This window comes from Engystomops pustulosus, chromosome 4, assembly GCF_040894005.1.
Source record: "Engystomops pustulosus chromosome 4, aEngPut4.maternal, whole genome shotgun sequence".
Classification (NCBI taxonomy): domain Eukaryota; kingdom Metazoa; phylum Chordata; class Amphibia; order Anura; family Leptodactylidae; genus Engystomops; species Engystomops pustulosus.
The window spans coordinates 106,772,248-106,791,391 of record NC_092414.1 but is presented as its reverse complement, the minus strand read 5'-3'; the positions used below and the strand labels follow the sequence as shown (position 1 = coordinate 106,791,391).

At 39.9% G+C, this 19,144-nt stretch overlaps 1 protein-coding gene and 1 long non-coding RNA gene across 2 annotated transcripts in view; one reads left to right on the top strand and one right to left on the bottom strand.

Annotated features, from left to right (window-relative positions):
• AASS (aminoadipate-semialdehyde synthase) overlaps window positions 1-18,422 on the top strand; it is a 60,437-nt gene extending 42,015 nt beyond the window's left edge. The window contains exons 19-24 of the mRNA XM_072146996.1: window positions 25-192; window positions 4,514-4,609; window positions 13,776-13,891; window positions 14,043-14,131; window positions 16,287-16,463; window positions 17,268-18,422. Coding sequence (XP_072003097.1) covers window positions 25-192; window positions 4,514-4,609; window positions 13,776-13,891; window positions 14,043-14,131; window positions 16,287-16,463; window positions 17,268-17,386 — 765 coding nt within the window. The 3' untranslated portion in view covers window positions 17,387-18,422. The remainder of the gene's footprint in view (window positions 1-24; window positions 193-4,513; window positions 4,610-13,775; window positions 13,892-14,042; window positions 14,132-16,286; window positions 16,464-17,267) is intronic.
• On the bottom strand, window positions 8,668-10,552 carry LOC140126939 (uncharacterized). Its single transcript, XR_011854926.1, has 2 exons — window positions 10,406-10,552; window positions 8,668-8,787 (listed from the first exon to the last, which is right to left on the bottom strand). It is a non-coding gene; the product is annotated as an uncharacterized lncRNA (long non-coding RNA).
• Window positions 18,423-19,144: the final 722 nt, after the last annotated feature.

Sequence of the window (19,144 nt, the reverse complement as noted above, 5' to 3'; positions counted from 1 at the left end):
ATGTGTGTGTTTCTCTTTTCTTAGGTTGTTAATATTGCTGCTGGGGGCTCATTACTGGAGTCTGTCACAGACATGGACTGGTTTCCTGGCTTGAATTTAGAAGGCTTTCCAAACAGAGACAGTACAAAATATGCAGAGCCCTATGGGATTCAGTCAGCACATACCTTAATAAGGGGAACCCTGCGATACAAGGCAAGTTTTGGCTCTCGAAGGAAGGACTTAATGATATTTATTCCAAATCTGTATTTTAGAAGATGTAACTAATGTGTGTGTGTGTGTGTGTGTGTGTGTGTGTGTGTGTGTGTATATATATGTGGAGACACAAGAAGTTTCAGTATCTTACCTGCACTAATTCTATCCACATTCTCTATGGGACCATCTATACCATGGGTTGCATGATCCTGCATAGAGAAATGAGATCAATCCACTGGTCACCGGTTTGGTATGGTGAAGTTTACATGTGTCACCTAGCTAGAGAGGCCTTCTTCCTCCCTCGGACTTTCAAAGCTGATGTGGCTGCGGCACCCTACTTGGTTGATGAACCAATTGGGCAGGGAAGAGTTTCTGTTGTCACTCTCTGGTTCCGCCATCTATCATTCCAGTGCTGCTGGGCAGCATGGTGCAGTTACTATGCAAAATTGGTCAGGGTAACCCAGCAAGGCAATCCAGGACCTACGGACGGTGGTTGGATCCCCAGTACTTGAGGAAAGTATTTAGTTGCACTCTTTGTCTTGTCCTGAATTTATGGATGCAAGGTCTGTGGTGGCAAGGTTTCAGCTGAACATTTGTAGTCATTGATAGAGTGAGTGGCAACGTTTGGCTAAATGTGATGGACCTGGTACCAGCTTGGGGTCTCCAGGGTGGAGTGAGTTCCCTGGAAGTGGCAGTGGCCAACCAACAGGAGTCTAGACTGACTGCAAATTAGGCTTGCCAAATACATGGAGGTTATTTTGCTGAGGAATTTAACTAAGACAGACAAAAGGAAGGAGGAGGAGAAAAAGCATCTCTGGAAGGTTATAACACAGACCCTCACTAACTGGTTACAGGGTTCCCTATTTTTGTCAGTGTTGTTAGTGCCAGTGAGTTGTTCAGCTCTGTTCTACTAAGTAGAATTCATAAGGAAGACCTAGAAGATATCCATTGCAGGGTTGGGTATAAATTTGTGATTTCCTGTTCACTTAGTGAAATATTGGCAGATTGGGCGATGTAGTGCATCAGGAAGGTATTACTATTGGCACACAAGATGACCTTCTATGATCTGCAGTCATTGCTGGGCAAGCCTAACTCTATTTGCTGTATGATGCCCTTGGATAGGGTTTTCAGCAGAAGTTTGGCCAGTGCCGCCGGGGAAAGAGACTTCATTTTGTTTGCTTGACCAGGAAACAGCGGGAGGATTAGGGAGTTATGGGAAAGTACAATGCCGGTTTCCTTGTGGTAGTGCTGGTTGTGCATAGCTTAGGAGCTTAAACAGTCTCCTACCTTAATTAGAAATCCTGAAATTATTAACTATGTGTTTGTTAAGAAAATGGAAACTGTGGCGAATTTAAAGGGGTATTCCCATTTCCAGCTAATAAATGTTTAACTTTGAATAATGAAAAATTATACAATTTTCCAATATACTTTCTGTATCAATTCCTCACAATTTTCTAGATCTCTGCTTGCTGCCATTCTATGGAAAGCAATGTTTATTTTCAGTGGACAGAAATCTGCTCGCAATAACACACAGCTCTGATTACCCTCTATGATACAAACGAGCTGTGTACCTGTGTGATCATGGGCAGATTTCTGTCCACTGGAAGTAAAAAATGGAGCTTCCTACAGAATGACAGCAAGCACAGATCTAGAAAACTAGTATAATGGAAAATTGAGTCTGAATTATTACACATGGGTATTGGCGGGAAAGGTTAGATAAGGGCATGGAATAACTAACACTAAGGTCACACCCTCGACAGGTTCTGTATTTGTAATTTCTATTATGCTTTCCATACACTGAGTGTGTCACGGAAAGCCCAGATGTAAATGTGAACTGGGCTTAAGAAGGAAGGTTATGCAGTGCCAAACTCTACAAATGCCAATTTCCCATTGGCTGCTGTGGAGGAACCATATCAGAGCAAAAAGAAGTTGACAAATGTCAGACAACCTATAACTGTTATGCACAAAGAACCTCTGCGTTACTCTATAGAGAAGCAGTTGCCAACCACCGGGCTGCAGTCGACATTTCATTAAAGGGGTATTTAGGAAATATGAACGTCTGATACAAAAACCCATAATGCTATAAATAAATGAATATAACAAAATTCAATGTCAATAGTCACAAAATGGAGCTTAAATAGTTTGATTTTAAGACAAAATGTTAAGAGCTTTCTAAAGTAGGTGGAGTTATCATTAAGATGGCAGCCACTTGAAACAAGTCCCACGATCCTTTAGTTCTCAGTAACTCCTCCTCCTTCTTATGCTGTGCTCCTAGTGATGATCTAATAGACTGTCCCGCTCTGTTACCATAGTAATGATGTGTAACTGCCATCACTGCACATTATCTCACTGAGATAATGTCTCTCACCACAACACTGGTCATACTGGATGCACTGCAACCAACCAACTACAGCCAAATGTAGTTGTGATCACATGACCTGCGCAGGCAGGTGCAGGCCATGTGATGTGGACATGTGACCACTGGCCATCTTCTGTCCTGTGTCTCCTCCACTCAGAAATAATCAACGGACCATTAGCATTTTAATTGTTCATTACAGTCAATAACATGTCAATAGCATTTTTCTGCCAAGGGGGAAAAAATGAAACAAAATATAAGCTAATATGTATTGTATTATATTAGTTGTTAAGGACCCATTTGTATATGAATTTTCCTGTCATATTCCTAGAATACCCCTTTTTTAACCCTTTAACGACCTGATCTTTATCAGGTTTCCACTTTTTGTTCCTCACCTTCAAAAATACTTTTGTATTTTTTTCATGTATAGAACTGTATTTAATTTAATCTAATTATTATTCTAATTTTAGAGATGCCCTACATGAGACTCAAAATTAAATATTACCATATAAACTCGAGTATAAGCTGAGTTCTCTCCTTTATTCTTTAGTTTGGTACGATAATAGGGATAACAAATTTATAAAGGTCTTATTAGGTTTTAGATTTTTAAAAATAAAAACCTTGTGTACAATAAAATTAAAAAATTCTTCCTTTCGCCGTAGTCTGTTACTAATATGATCTGTTTGATATTTAAATTTATTGTTATTTGGGATATGGCGATACCTAACGTGTTTGATTTGTCTTGTTAATTTTTATATTGTTCTAGGGAAAGGGGTGTGATTTCAACTTTTTAGGTTTTTTAAAATTAATTCATTTTACTCTCATTTTGCCTGATTTCTAACAGACTACAGCCTGTCATGGTAACTGATCACTGCCCCCCATAATGTCACATGCACTCAAGGAATTTAAAAGCCTCTGAATGCTTTGCCACAGCCATTTAAATAATTGATGCCCTTAATTAATGCCTGCACCAATCGTGAGTGCTACTGGTAGGTGTTTGCTGCAATATGCAGCAAACGACCACCTTGTATGGAGAGGGTTCCTCATAAGGAAAAAAAATAGTGAGGAAAAAACTATGGCTGTTGCTCTAATGCCTGTGTCTGCAAGACTAATACCGTATATACTTGAGTATAAGCCAACCCGATTATAATCAAAGGTACCTAATTTTAACACAAACTGGGAAAACCTATTGACTCAAGTATAAGCCTAGGGTGGGAAATGCATTGGTCACAGCGCAAGGAGACAGAGCCAGAGCATCAGAAGAAAGATGAGAACCTGCGGGGGGCATCGGAAAGGTGAGTACAGATGTTTTGTTCATAGACTAGAGTAGGAGCAGGGTAAGGTTTTTTTTTTTTCCAGCACATTTTTGGTGCTGAAAAACTTGGCTTATATTAAAGTATAGACAGTATGTTATTCAACCCATGCTGTGAAGGGCATAAAAAAAGAACTCGGTTTCAGTGTTTCCTGCCTCACATAAAATGGCACAGACTGTGCAGAGTTCTGCATAATTTGGAGCTCTGCTTTGGGTCTTTGTTCTGTTGTAGGAAGAAATTAGCTCCAATCACGGGCTCTCCACAGGCTATGGAATGGCATTGCAAAATGGTTTGATAGTCTTCGTTATTCATAATCCCTTTGACCTTGTACAAATCTCCCACTTTACCAGCAGCAAAGCAACCCCAGACCATCACATTACCTCCACCATGTGACATAAGGTGTCAGGCATCTTCCAGCATCTTTCCAGTTTTTCTGCGTCTCACAAATGTTCTTCATGTGATCCAAACACCCCAAACTTGGATACGTCTGTCCATAACACTTTTTTCCAATCTTCTCTGTTCAATGTCTGTGTTCCTTTGTCCATATTTAATCTATTCCTTTTATTAGCCAATCTCAGCATCCTGACAAACTAGCATTTTTAACAGCTCCTTTTTTTTTTTCTTTAACAAAAACCTTTTTATTTTTTTGCAGGGATTTTCTAAAGCAATGAGTGGCTTTGTGAAACTGGGATTAATAAATGCTGATCCCTGTCCATTGCTTGCTATGGATTCACCACCAATAACATGGGTAAGTTCTTAATTCAGCTTTAGGACTAGTTTTTCTTTTTCCATGAAATGGCTGTTATGTGTGCCTAAAGGTATTCTCTGAGGAAACTTACATGAGATTTAGTGGTAAAGAGTAGGAAGAGCCGGCAGGGAGAATTATCAGAAGTGTCTAAAAGCAGAACTGCACTAGTTGCCCAAGCAAACCACAGCAGTTTGACACTCCAAGTTTACTATAAGATGTTCTCTTGAAATGTCAGTTGGAACACCGTGTTTTGTTTTTGAGCCTCCCAAACGTAATTTAAGTTCTTGATACTTTTTATCTGCTCTCTTATTCTTTCCGTGAGTTCTCCTTCTGGTTTTTCATATGCACATAAGGCCAGATACACATTGGAGAGCATGTATTACCGCACTGGTAGTTTATCATTCCCCTTTTGGGTTGCCCCTAATAGTACACTTTTAAAGGGCGTGCTTCATGTAAGAGACATTTTTCCTTGCACATTGGCATTAGATATTTTAATATTTAGGAAGGGGATAGATTCCCTGCTATATCCTAGTGTAAGTTTGACAATGATCTTTGTCATTGAGATCATTGGTATCTGAGGAAATCTTCAATACTGTACATTTGTATCTTATATCAAGACTACATCATCGATCTAGTGCCTCCAGAATATTAGTGATCTTAGGAACTATTGGAGATCTTCATTAAAGACTTCCTTTTGTTCCATCTCTTGTTCCGAACTCCCAAGGAACAGATTCGCAGAGGTTGGCTCACAGGTCTTCCCCATCACGGTTTCCTAGGTCTGATGAAAGAATCGGGTATCAAATGTGAAGCAGTTAGAGTGCATCCAAAATAGTCATGTTCTGGCAGGTTTTAGTCAACATATTGTTTGAGGAAGTATCTGACTACTCTACATTCCTCATCGTGCCTGGTAAAAAGACTTAACATTGCATGTATCCAGAATTTCATCATTGTCCAAGGTGACACCATCCAGTTATTTCCATGGTGTCCCTTCTGTACATAGTGGTGAAGTTCCTTATCTAGCCATTTCTTGCTAGATTGCATTTCTTGCATTTCTCAGTAAAGCAACCAAGGGTGTGGGTTTTTTTTTCCCCATCACCACGACGGCACCAACCAGAGAGAGGGATCCGCCCCCAGGGACAGGAAACCTGAGCATAAAAAACACGCCCTTCCTATCCTGCCTCAGTGGTTTCCTGTCCCTGGCGGGAACCTGAGTGTGTAGAGAACTATTACCTAGTACCTGTCAGACAACAGGTACTAGGGTTTTGAACCCAGCCAGTGAGCTGGAGATCGTCCAGATCTGGAGTGATCCAAAGCCTAGCCCCAGAAACAGCATGATGTGGGGACTAGAGTGCGCCTGTTCGGGGTTCCTGCTGCACGCTGCAGACCCCAGAGTGGGAGCCCAGCCGTGTCCGACATCTTTAGAAGCAGGATTCGGAGTTACATGGTGTGACAACTCTCCAGACACACCTCACATGGTGAATGGCGCTAACAGGATGGGACTTCTGGCGTCCCGTACAGAACACGCCTCCAGTTGGATTGGTTTGTGTCTGTTGGATTATCCATTTGAGGGGCTAACGGAACCTGACAAGGAGCTCACCGTATCCCCGCAGACCCGGCAGAACCTCTGTACCTATATGAGAGTTCTGGGTGGTAAGTCTACTTTTCTTCTATTACACTCATGATATGTAGTGTGTAATATGAATTCTGGTTAACCTATGGAAAAGCTACCAGCCATTCTAAACTAAACGTGCTTGCTTTTGTGAGGGGGCTGCATCTATGCAGCTTTAAAATCTGCAAGTCCCAGAATGGGAAGATGGTCTGTAATCCTGGTTAGTAGCTCAGGTCACAGCTTTTGATTAATTACTCTTGCAGGCTGAGTTAATTATCTAACGACTTGCAGGTTAGCCTCTCCTCCTAGGTGGAGAGATGTGCAGGACTGAGACCCCTCACAGAGCACATGGTTACTTTTCAGTTATCTTGGAAGGTCTGATGAACCACAAGTGAGTTCCCATCAACATTGATCATTTGGAAACTCAAGATTACAAGATGTAGTAAAACATTTATTATATGGGCTATGCCTGCAAACTTGTTAGGTTTTAAACAACTCAGTGTTGGCATATTGCAGTTTGTTAACAGATGTGCAGTTTCCTAACCTAATTCAAACTGCTCTCTCCAACCTTGTACATCTACATACAATAGGATATAAAAGGTTTATTCATATAACACATTGTGGTTGCGGGACCATTAACACATTAACATTTGACTATGTATTCGCTGAGAAAGTGGACTTTGAGTGTCCGTACACTGAAAGATGGGAATCCATCACTAAAGGCAGGCTCATGGAGCCTGACTAGGAGTCACCCCCCCCCCCCCCCCCAACAACCTCAGACCTGGAGTTGTGAGGCCAAGATAGGGAAATGGTAATATGATTAATACCATAATCTTTGCTATCAGCAATTGTATCACCTGAGGTATAGAGTATTTTGTTAATTATGCCTCAATCCTTGCTGGAAATAGTTTCACAGATGCAGGGTAATGTGAATTATGATATATCCCTTGCTGTGAATAGTTCCACAGATACAGAGTAATGTGAATGATGCTATGTTCCTTGCTGTTAAGTGGTTCCACAAATACCCAAGGTAATGTGAATAATTGCATAATCCTTGCTGTGAATAGTTTCCACAGATACACAAAATAATGTGAATGATCCAGGCTGTGAGCGGTGGTTCCACAAATACCCAAGGTAATGTGAACTATTACATAATCCAGGCTGTGAATAGTTTCCACAGATACACAAAGTAATGTGAATGATCCCGGCTGTGAGCAGTGGTTCCACAAATACCCAAGGTAATGTGAATAATTGCATAATCCTTGCTGTGAATAGTTTCCACAGATACACAAAGTAATGTGAATGATCCAGGCTGTGAGCGGTGGTTCCACAAATACCCAAGGTAATGTGAACTATTACATAATCCAGACTGTGAACAGTTTTCCACAGATACACAAGGTAATGTGAATGATAACATAAAACTGTCTGTGGGGGGTGGCTCCACAAGTACCCACAAGATAATGGGAAGTATGCCAAAAAACCTTGATAGAAGAAGTAGTTTCACAGGTAAGCGAGTAATGTGAACGATGCCAGAGTCCTTGCTGGAAGCAGCTGGTCCCCAGGTAAGCAGGTAATGTGAATGGTACCGGAATCCTTGCTCCGAGCGGTTGCTCTACAGGGGAGCAAGAGATGATGAATTGGGGTAGGATATGCTCCTTGCATTGTGTTTTGCTGGTACAGCAGACTCCCAATACCCATGTGTACCCAGACTTGGGGAGTTTTCCCAAGGGGATATGATTCCCCTGATGGTTGTCTGCTTATTAGTATAAGCCCAACAGTCTGCTTCCTTTCAAGGTCACAAAAATAGAGCAAGTCAGTGTCTCTTTTCATGTCCTGCAGATTTAAGTATATTTTGCAGATTCTAAACTAGTGGAGCCTGACAGGCTGTCAGCGCATCCTCTCAGACCTGGAAAAACATTCGAAAGTCCAGTAGCACCAAAACAATAACAAAAAGCTTTGTTGGTGAAAACCTCAGTACTGGTCTTGACACACCAGGCAGATATACTAGACTGCATTCCAAACTCAAAAAAAAAAAAAAAAAAAAAAAAAAATTGAAATGGATGGGTGCTTTATTTACCCAAGTGTAACTTTTCAGACCCTGTTCTGGATTCTTTTTTTCAAGCAATGTGATAAATCCAACATTCCACATATATGAACAACTTCAATTAAGCATGTGATCATACCAGGTGCATTTTACAACCAAATTGTACAAATCCGCCATTAATAACTTGTAGTGAACAACATTCATCTGTTTCAAATATATTCATGTGAAATAACAATCATTTACTTTTATGACTTAGAACTCCAAGGGAGATAAAAAATATTGTTACTATGATATTACTATGTGTGCAGGTGCACAAGTCCTTATGATGTCAGGGAGCCATTCACCTGTCACAAGGGTGGCAAACCTATGGCATAGGTGCCAGAGGCAGCCTTTTCTGTGGGCACCCAGACCATCACCACAGAATAAAGTTCACATGACAGATCTCAGAGTCAGCCTGCAGAATCTTCTTACAATGATAGATGAATTTGCCCTCTTCCTTTCAACCGGGTTGGTGTCCTTGGGAGGCTGAAGGAATGAAATTTGTCAATTAACAAAGAGAAATACATTACTGCTTAGGTTGCTGCGCTGGAGTTTTGCAATAGATAAGTCGCTTTTGGTTGAGGTTTGGGCACTGAGGCTATAAAGGGTTCGCCATCACTGACCTATCATATACCCACATAATACTAAACCACCTCTTTCCTTCAACCCAAGCCGCGTCAATTTTTGCCACACGCGCAGATCCTGAATAGTCATCTGGAACAATGGAAGCGATGGCCCTGATGTTTCCATTCATGTCCAGTCATTCCTCTGTGTTGCATATAGGGAGGTTATCTTCCATTGGGGCAAAGCTGTCCCTTCTTATAGCAAGGTTTAAAATGGATATAGTATAAACCAGTTTTTATCTACTGTTTACCAGGTCTTAGTTTAGTTTTTAAGACCTCTACAACTTGTTTTTCTGCAAGTAAGGTACAGGCTGTAATTTTCACTAGACAGTCTAGGGGTCAGTCCTCTGGAATCTAAACAAGCTGCTGTCAGGATTCTAAGAGGTTCTTATAGTTATTATATGTACTGTCTTCTTAAGGTGTAGGAACCTAGGTAGAAGGTACAGTTTTTCAGAGAATCTGGAGTCGGTCGAAAAGTCATTCTCAAAGTTCTGAAGATTATAACAATCGGGGAACAAACAAGGAGTAAATTGTCAGAGGATCATACAGTGTAAAGGAATATGCTCTGTAACACATTCCTTAGGAACATCCTAAATAAATAGAGGACTGGCAGAGCTTTTGTCCGTCATGCAAATCTCAGATTGATTTGGAACATTCTAATATTCTCTAGTATCATTTTTTTTTTCTCTTAAAAAAAAAAAAAAAAACCCTTCAGTTTTTTCTGGTTAGTAAGTTGACATGAAATCCAGAGGCAATTGGGTCATAAAGTCTCCACATTAGGTCCCACAGTAGGATGTCCCTACTCTCAAAGGTTGGCCTAATCTTGTGGCTTCGGTAGTATTTTCGATCTGACCTCCACTATCTATTATTGGTCATACAGAATATTTCTTATGTCCCTTGGCACCAATTCAAAATCTGAAGGGGAAGAAGGTTTTCATAACCTAGAGGCCAGGGGTTCAGGTTATAATATATCCTAAGAGTATGTGTATTGCGTAAAGGCAAATAATCAGTTTACTCGGTGGTCTAGACCTCTATAAAGAGTAGAATTTGACCTATGTAGTCTCAAAAAATTATCAGTGCCCTTTCTACCCGAGCACTTGCCACATCTTGGGTATAATTTAGACATGCATCCTGGGACCGGATCTGTCAGGTAGCATGCGGGTTTACCCCCCACACTTTCTTTAAACACTATCGGTTAAATGTGGTGGGTACTCTTGAACTCTTTACCAGAGAAAATCGCTCTCCTCTGTTATCCCTCCCTAAATATTTCTCTCTGAAAATCTCTCTGGTTGGTGCCGTCGTGGTGATGGGGAAAACAGTAGTTACTTACCGGTAATGATGTTTCCTCGAACCACGACGGCACCAGGTATATTCCCACCCGGGTGTTTTTTCCTACCTTTTTTATTTGTGGTAGTCCATGGGTAGAGTTAATATAATTAAATATAAATAATAATAATTTTGGGCATCAGAATTATGCTTACATGGAAATGTTTTTTCTGATGTACTAATAAGGTTCTTCCAAGTCTCTGTAACCACTGAGGCAGGATAGGAAGGGCGTGTTTTTTATGCTCAGGTTTCCTGTCCCTGGGGGCGGATCCCTCTCTCTGGTTGGTGCCGTCGTGGTTCGAGGAAACATCATTACCGGTAAGTAACTACTGTTTTTTGTCTCCGTAAATTCCCCCATAGACCCCACCCCCACCCCTCAATATGCTCCCCCAATATGTTCCTGATTCTTATAGACTTTGGGAAACCTATAGAACATGGGGTGCCTAACTTCATGGAATTGCCCCATTTTTTAGATTGTTAAAGAACTTAAAGGACATCTATCTCCAGAGCAAGGATTGTAAACCAAGCACACCTACCTACTGGTGTGCTCCCCACCTGGCAGGATCTGCTTCTTATGCCCTAGTTTTTAAGAAAACAAAAGCCTTTTAAAATTATGCAAATGAGCCTTAGGGGTTGCAGTCTCCATAGGAGTTAATGCAGCCTTTAGCCCCTCGGGCTCATTTTCTTAATTTTTAAAGCCCTTTTTTCTTTAAAAACCAGGGCCTAAGAAGCTGAAAGAAGAGCAGATCCTATCGGAGGGGGTGCACACCAGTATGTCCTTTTAAGACCTGGAAGGATGTTGTTTTTGAAGTGAAAGTTGTTCTTGTTTAGTAGTAGATTACATTGTAGATGTTGTAGTTTTCTCCCAGATCCAATGAAGGCATACATTTTTACTTTTATTTTAATTAGGGATGGCTGCCAACAGCTGTTTTATTTCTGAAATGGGGTTCTCATCAGCTAGTTTAACTATAGTGTGTGTAATACTCTTATATCTCTTTCATCTACTTCAAAGTTCCTCCAGGCTGTAATCTGAAAGCATAAGTTGCAGCAGGAAATAATTAGCTTACAGTTTGCAGAACTACATGCACCACCTGTATTTGTAGCTGAACTTGGGGAAAGGATGATGGAATGATGCTGTACATATTTATAACATATTTTGGTAAACGTTTATTCAGTTTTACTACTAATTAAAATCCACCTTAGTCTGAAAAATTACAAAAAAGACTTTTTTTCATATTTGTAGTCATTTATCGGCTAATTTTATAAAGAAAAATGTAATTAATAAAACTATCCTAAAGTCTCGCACATCAGGAAAAAAAGCAAGTAAAATTGTTATGATGTGTAAAGCTTTTCCAAAGATCTCATCATTTAAAAAGCACTTAAGAGGAACTGCAAAAGTTGACCTGGACATTCGGTCACCATTGACCCTCGGTCACAAAGGAGACAAATGTATTTTTCTATTCCAAGGATTTTGGCCAGGGGTGAGCAACATATATTGGTCCAAGTGCCGCAATTAATACTACCAAATGCCCAAAGCAGACAACTAATAATACGGGAGAGCTCCAGAGCAGCCAAAAAATTAAATAAATCCTCTTCTTTCTTGGTCCCTGTGCATGACTGTGGTGGTTGTATTTGTCAGCATTTGATCCCAGAGCAATGTCCTTTAGCATTCCCAGAAGCTTCATATAGTTTGAAGGTACTCTATATAGTAGAGCACTATTTAATGAGTGCCTGTTGCTATCTGACTCTTCTTTCCATTTTCTTACCTTATGTGGTCTCCTCCTGGGCTTCATGCTGCAGAGTGTTGTCCTGGCTGAAGGTCTCTCGGAAGACCTTTCCACTTTAGTCCGTGTCTTTTGTTCGAACTCCTCCCCTTTCCTGGCTCCTGGTTTTTCTCCTGACCCTCCGACAGTTCTCATTGGCCACCGGAGGAAGGCTTCCCCCGTCCTATCTCAGGCTGCTGAGCCATTCTGTGGGAGGGCCTTAGGCCTTCTAAAAGTAGGCTTTCTTTCCATGGTCCTGTTTTAGTGTTTGGACACCTTTTGCAGTCTCTTTCTCTGCAGCTAGCATCAGCCTAAGCTTCTGCAGCTCTCCAGTGTGCCTTTACTCTAGCTAGCATCAGGAACCAATTGACTTCTTTGTAGTACACAGCACCTCTGAGGTCTGGTGGATCATCCTTTGGGCTGCTCTTATTTTTTAATTTTCCTCTCTTCTTTCTGAGTCCCTTTCCTCCCCTGGCCATCATATCCTACTCTTTGGAAGACATCAACAGAGTCCCAAAGCATTTTATTCTTTTTTTTTTTAATGCACCCTTGTGCTGCAGATGAAGCATTTAAATAGGCTTTAGAGGGTCTCAAATTTATGGTTCCTAGGTCCCAGCGAACATTTCAGAGGCCACAGGGGGCAAGATCACCCTTTGTCCCACAGACCCATCATAAACTCGCTGTGCTCCTCCACCCCCTCACCCGTTCCACTGTGCAAGGTCATGGGGTTTTCATGGCTTCTCTTTCCACTTGGTTGACCGCAATCTGTGTTTTCCTGAAATTCTAAATGAATTCCACTTCGATAGAATGGATTCACCCATCTCTTTCTTAGTTCCTGAGTGACATATGCTTCTTATAGTTTGGAGCCAGTTCCCCATTGTATCAATGAGTCCCTACTGGGATATAAGGAAAAATAAAGAGAGGTGATGCTCAAATGCAATAGTTCTCTGTTTTAATGATGACTTCAGAAGTATGGATTCAAAAGCCCTTCACACAAGAAGCCTCACATGTAGTGATTAAGCTTTATACAGACAATGCAATAGACATCTCATGAAGTAGAAAAGTAGAACACCATTTGCCCTTGAAATCCTCAGGATCTTTATATTGATCAAAACATATTCAGAAGTCCACAGAGGGGGGACTAAACAGGACTGCTTTGAATTGAGGCTTATTTGAAAGAAACCCGTTTAGTCCTTACTCTATGGACTTGTATGTCTTAGATTTCAAGGTCAAGTGTATTTTCCATTTCCATGAGATGCTTATTGCATTAATGGGTATTGGTGTGTGTAAATATGGGTAGGCTCATACAGAAGCCCATTTCTACTCCACCCTGGATACTGCATATCCTGAGCCATGTGAACTCCATGATGAGACAGCTATATCAAACAACCATCGAATAAAAAGGTTATAGGCTGATAATGTTGAGGTATGGAAACCCAAATTCTCCAAAGAGGTTATTTGGGGAATATATAGGTTCCTCAGGGCGCTAATAGGCTTCCTGCACCAACAGTTGTTTGTGGCCCTAAATGCAAACTTGGTCTCTGTGCACTGGGTTGGTCATGTACACACATTTTATCCATGACCGTGGGCCTGTGCCCATAGAAGTAAATGTGCTAACTACACGTGCTAGCCGTTGTAAAAACTATGAAGCCAATAATGTTGATCAAGGTGTAATAGCTTGGTATCAATAATTAGTCATATCATGCTTCATTTTCACTGATCTTAATAACTGAAGTTGTATTTTACCATCTGAAATATATAGAAGGAGCTCCTCTGTCATCTGCTGAAGATTCCAGACACAACCAGTGTGGACCATGTTAAAGAAGCTGTGTATAATAAAGTTGGAAGGAATGACAGCAACATGGAGACTTTCCAGTGGTAAGAGTGGTCAGAATCTCTAGTGTAATGTGATGGGGTTAATCAAAAGCTTCTCTTGTATTCCTAATTATCTATTTTAACAATGTTCTAAAAAATGTTGATTTTATTTTTTCTACATTTCTAAAGTTTTTTTTTTTTTTTGTCCAAACAGGTTTGGATTACTAAGTGATGAACCAGTTCCTGTAGCAGATTCAATTGTTGGTGCTTTGACTAAGCATCTAGAGATGATGCTTTCATTTGGTAGGTTAATCCTACTATTGCCATATGTTAACCCCTAAACGCCCTTTTTCATTTTGGTGTTTCCATTTTTTTTTTTCATTTACAAAAATGAAAAGCTCCCGTATAAAAAAAAAAAAAAAATTCAAAAGGCACTAATAACTATAAATATTTCGATATACAGAGCTATAGGTTGTGTAATTTACTGCGACTTTTAATGTTTTTAATGTTTTCAATACCACCATTTTTAGGACTTAACAGCCTTTTGATCACTTTTCATTGAAATTTTGTTATATTTTTCAAAATGGCAAAAAAGTTTTATTTTCGACTTTGGGCGCTATTCTCCGTTATTAAACATCGTTATATTTTGACATTATAGTACGTCACATGTCGGTAAAAGATGAAAGGGGTGTTCCCATTTCAGCAAGTAAATTTTATTGTTTGTATAATGAAAACTTACACAATTTTCCAATATACATTCTGTATCAATTTCTCAGTTTTCTAGATCTCTGCTTCTTCGTTCTATGAAAATATTCTATGTTTACGTCTAGTGGACAGCAATCTTTCCATGGTCACACGGGTGCACAACTCGTTTGTATCACAAAGAGTAATCAGAGCTGTGTTATATAACAAGTCATACACCTGTGTGACCATGGTCGGATTTCTATCCGGTGGAAGTATACATAGAAGCTTTCCATTGAATGACCGTAAGCAGAGATCTAGAAAACCATGAGGAATTGATAAAGAAAGGATATTGGAAAATTGTATAACTTTTCATAATTCAAAGAGTAACATTAATATGCCGAAAATCCCTTTAACTGTGAATCAGTCACTGAATCTGCAGCATGTTATAGAGCAGGGATAGGGCCTAACTTGCTGATCAGTGGGGGTCCGTTGGACCCCTCGTTGCTCCATCAGACTAATGGAGCAGAGAGCCGTGCATGACTGTTCTGCTCCATTAAAGGGGTTATCCGGGTTTAAATTTTTTTTTATGGCCGGGCTGGGGAGGGCTATTTAAACATAATAAACATGGACTTACCACCTCCAGCGCCGCCAATGTCCCGCGCCGTGGTCCCTTCGATCCGTGCCCCTGTTTGTTTACAGGGGCACGGATCGAAGGGACCGCGGCGCGGGACATCGGCGGCGCTGGAGGTGGTAAGTCCATGTTTATTATGTTTAACTATCCCTCCCCAGCCCGGCCATAAAAAAAAATTTAAACCCGGATAACCCCTTTAATCTCTAGGAATCCGAACACTCAAGAGAATGGTAGTTTCCCATGTGCTATGGTGGTATTCCAAGTATCATTCTCTTCTTTATTTATTTATTTTTGCATTTTTCCTTGCTGTCTCCATCTCTCTTCCTCCGATACCGCACTTTATGTGCTGTACCAATCACAGCCATTAGATCTTTGTGTGTGAAGGACTGAGGAGTAGACAGACTTTCAACAGGTAGAACAGCTACTAATTGTAACTAGACAGGTCCCTATTGCTATTATAATAAAGATGGTGTGTTCACTCCCTTAGAGACCGCGGTCAAATATGGCATCTGCTACCACTATCACCCATTGGCACCCAGCTGCAATTGTGATAAAAAAAATCTATGAACCCTTATTGTGTACAAAAAAAAAATCACACAGCCACATTGACAAACATTTTTTAAATGTTATGGCGCTTAGAAGGTAGCAATGTAAATTTTTTTTTTTCTTCTACAAAAAGTTCTACGTTATGCAAAGGAAGGTAACCCACAGAAAACCTATATTTTTGTTCTTTTTTTTTTAATGTTGCACACGAAGGGTTAATAAATGTTCAACAGTAGGATATATGAAACCCAAAATTGTGATTTAAAAGACCCCATACAATTATGGTGACAGAAAAATAAAAATGTTATAGCTTGTAGAAGGCATTAACTGAAAAAAATGAGATTTAGCCTGATCATTAACATGGAAAACGGGTGCAGAGATGCCTGAGCACAATAGAAATGAATCTTACACACAAGGCTTCATACTACTGCCATTATTTCTTCTGTATAGAGGAGCAGAAGATAAACTAAATGTGGTGCCCCCTAGGGTAACATGTACCAAATGCACCTTTCCATCATGTTTCCAACAGAATAATGATATCTGGTTCCTCCAAATTGTTGTTCAGTCCTTTGACCTCTCTGTCCTTTGTTCTCTTTTTAGGTCCAGGAGAGCGCGATATGATTGTCATGAGAAATGATGTTGGCATCAGGCATCCGTCAGGACATTTAGAGTCCAAAAACATTAGCTTGGTTGTCTACGGGGAGGTTAATGGCTACTCTGCTATGGCCAAAACTGTAGGATACCCAGCAGCTATTGCTTCCAAAATGATTCTGGATGGTAAGTAGGATGCCACGTATTTACCGTACAAGATTTTTTTTTTTTTAAGTCTATCTTGGTACATTGTTCGGTAAACGTTGTGGTGTTGTCTTTTATCACCATTCTTATTGGTTTGCATTCATTGTATATAATCCGAGATTTTCAGCACAATTTTTTCAGCACATATTTAATCTAATTTTGTTTTTTAGTCCGAAAAAAATAGGTAAATCTAATTTGTTAGTATAGTGTAGCCATCAGTGCCAGCCGGATCCTTTTTCCGGGAAGGACCGACACTGTATCTGTCTGAGCATGGTCTGACAGACCCTGGGGTCCTTTACTGGGCAGCCAATCGTTCTTATGGCAACCAGGGGGTCCGATTGTGGGGGAAAGATGGCTACAAGCCCTACGTTGTGATTAAACAGTGTCTTGCTGTGTCTCATCCTGCTGTGAAAGGGTCTGGTATCCTGTATTTCTTGTTTTGGAGCTCTTACCCCAAGTTTCATCTCCAAATTCTGCTCTGTGTCCAGATGTTTGAGAATGTATATTGCCATTTCAGGCCTGTAAATAATGGCGGCTGCCCTGCTTTGGTTGGCTGGATCAGCCATATCTCACAGATAATCTGACAAAAAGTACCCGATGGCAGCATAATCAGCTAGATTTGATTAAGTACAAAATAGCACTTCATGCCTCCTTTATTACCATCAAAATGCTGGAAACTATGATGGAACCTGACTGACCCCATTATAAGTCATTTTTTTCAATCTAACATAACGTTGAAATAAAATATTTTAATAAAACAAAAATAAACTATTTTTCTTTACTCAGGTGAAATTGAAACCAAAGGCTTGGTCATCCCATCCACCAAGAATATCTATGGACCAATCTTAGAAAGAATTACAGAAGAAGGCATTTTCTATAATACAAAGAGTACATTTTCACTTTAATTGCTGCAAAGTAATGTATGCTACAGATTTGACACTGGATTACACCTCCTTGGTGTATTGTGTGGATGTTAAGTCTCAAGAAATACAATGAGGGTGAATGTTCTCCAACCAAAAGAACCACAGCTCAGCTCATGCCTACAATATAATAGTGTGATTGATTGTAATGTTTGGAACCATTCAAGAGTCTCATTTATCAGAACTGTCCATATTGCCCATCAAGCAGCTTTTTGTAATGAGAATTAGGAAATGAAAGTTGAATTTTAGTAGAAGTATGTAACCAGACCAGCTTTTTTTGCTTATAGAATATAAACTTTTTTTACACACAAACTATGGACCGTTGAGCCATCTTCTATATACCTGCTTTACAGCACAATAAATGACCAAAATGCTTTTCATGTGCCAAATATCCAAAAAAATTACAGTTGAGGTAATATGAATGTTAGTAGAGCTTAGAATTTCTTCTGTGTAATATTGAAGAGATGCAATACTTAAATCTGAATTTTTTAGTGCAATGGAAGAAAGAAAGGAAACATCCTAAAATCCTGGAGTAGGACAACAAAGATAAAAAAAAATGTCTGATCTTCCATATCTGCTCTCTATGATGCCACCAAGCTATAAGCTATAAGCTGTGCGTTGTGGATTACTGCTATTCTTCCTTTTCTTTAAACCATGTAAAACTAAAACCCTGTTGCTGTAGAGTCTCCACCCTCAGTGATACACATAGACCTTTAATATGACACTTGGTCTTGGTTTCTTAACTCAATAAAATATTGATTGTCATTTTGCAAAGTAATGTGAAATTATGATTTTCTTATTGTCTCTCTATATATATATGATATTTATTATTACCGAACCATTAACCCCAAAGCATTTAGAATCCTGTGTATACAAGCTATTGGTACAGTATTTGAACACCACCATTTGTACCATTATATCAACTGTTTTAAAGGGGTTTGCCTATGAAAAAAAGTTCTCAAATTTGAATCTCCTAGTGATGTTTACACAATAAAGATAATTTTACCCGCTTACTTTATAATTTTACTCAGTTTTATTGGTGTTTTAGCTCCTATAACTCAGTGATGGTCACTATAATATTCCAGAGTGTACGAGGACTCTCTAAGCAAACACATTATGATTCCTCTGTACCATGAAATGCTGTGTGCTGGAAAGATGTCACTGGACGCGGGTGCCTAGTCTGCAGCAATGTCTTTTTGCAGCAATGCAGTTTTCTTGTGCTCCCGTGCTAATCCACTGTTGGCGACACCCAGACACCTCTAGGGAAAAGGCAGATGTGGTTTATCACCACTCCTCTCTTGTTCCTCACAGCACAGAGGTGGAGAGCCGACACTGCTGCCAGCAAAACAGACCTGGCCCAGCTCTGGAACTTAAATTAAAATGAAAAAATGTGAGAATGTCCCGCAGGGGTCTTTTATGACCTCATGGGGGACATATAACGTTGAAACACACATGATATTTTCTAATGTAATTGGATGTAATGTAATATGCTGCGGCAAACACATCCCAACATGACACACTTATCCTATGGGATAACTACAGTTTTTGAACAATTGCGGCAATAAAAAACTTTTTGTGCTGCCTTCTTTTCTTTTTCTTGATTTTGGGTAACACGAATGAAATGGGAATTAATGGACACAAAACTGCACTTAGAAGTTATATGAATTGTGACAGCACAAATAAATATTTGCTTGTGTGTCCATGTAGGAAGAATGGGTCAAAAAATCAAAACTTGGATAGATG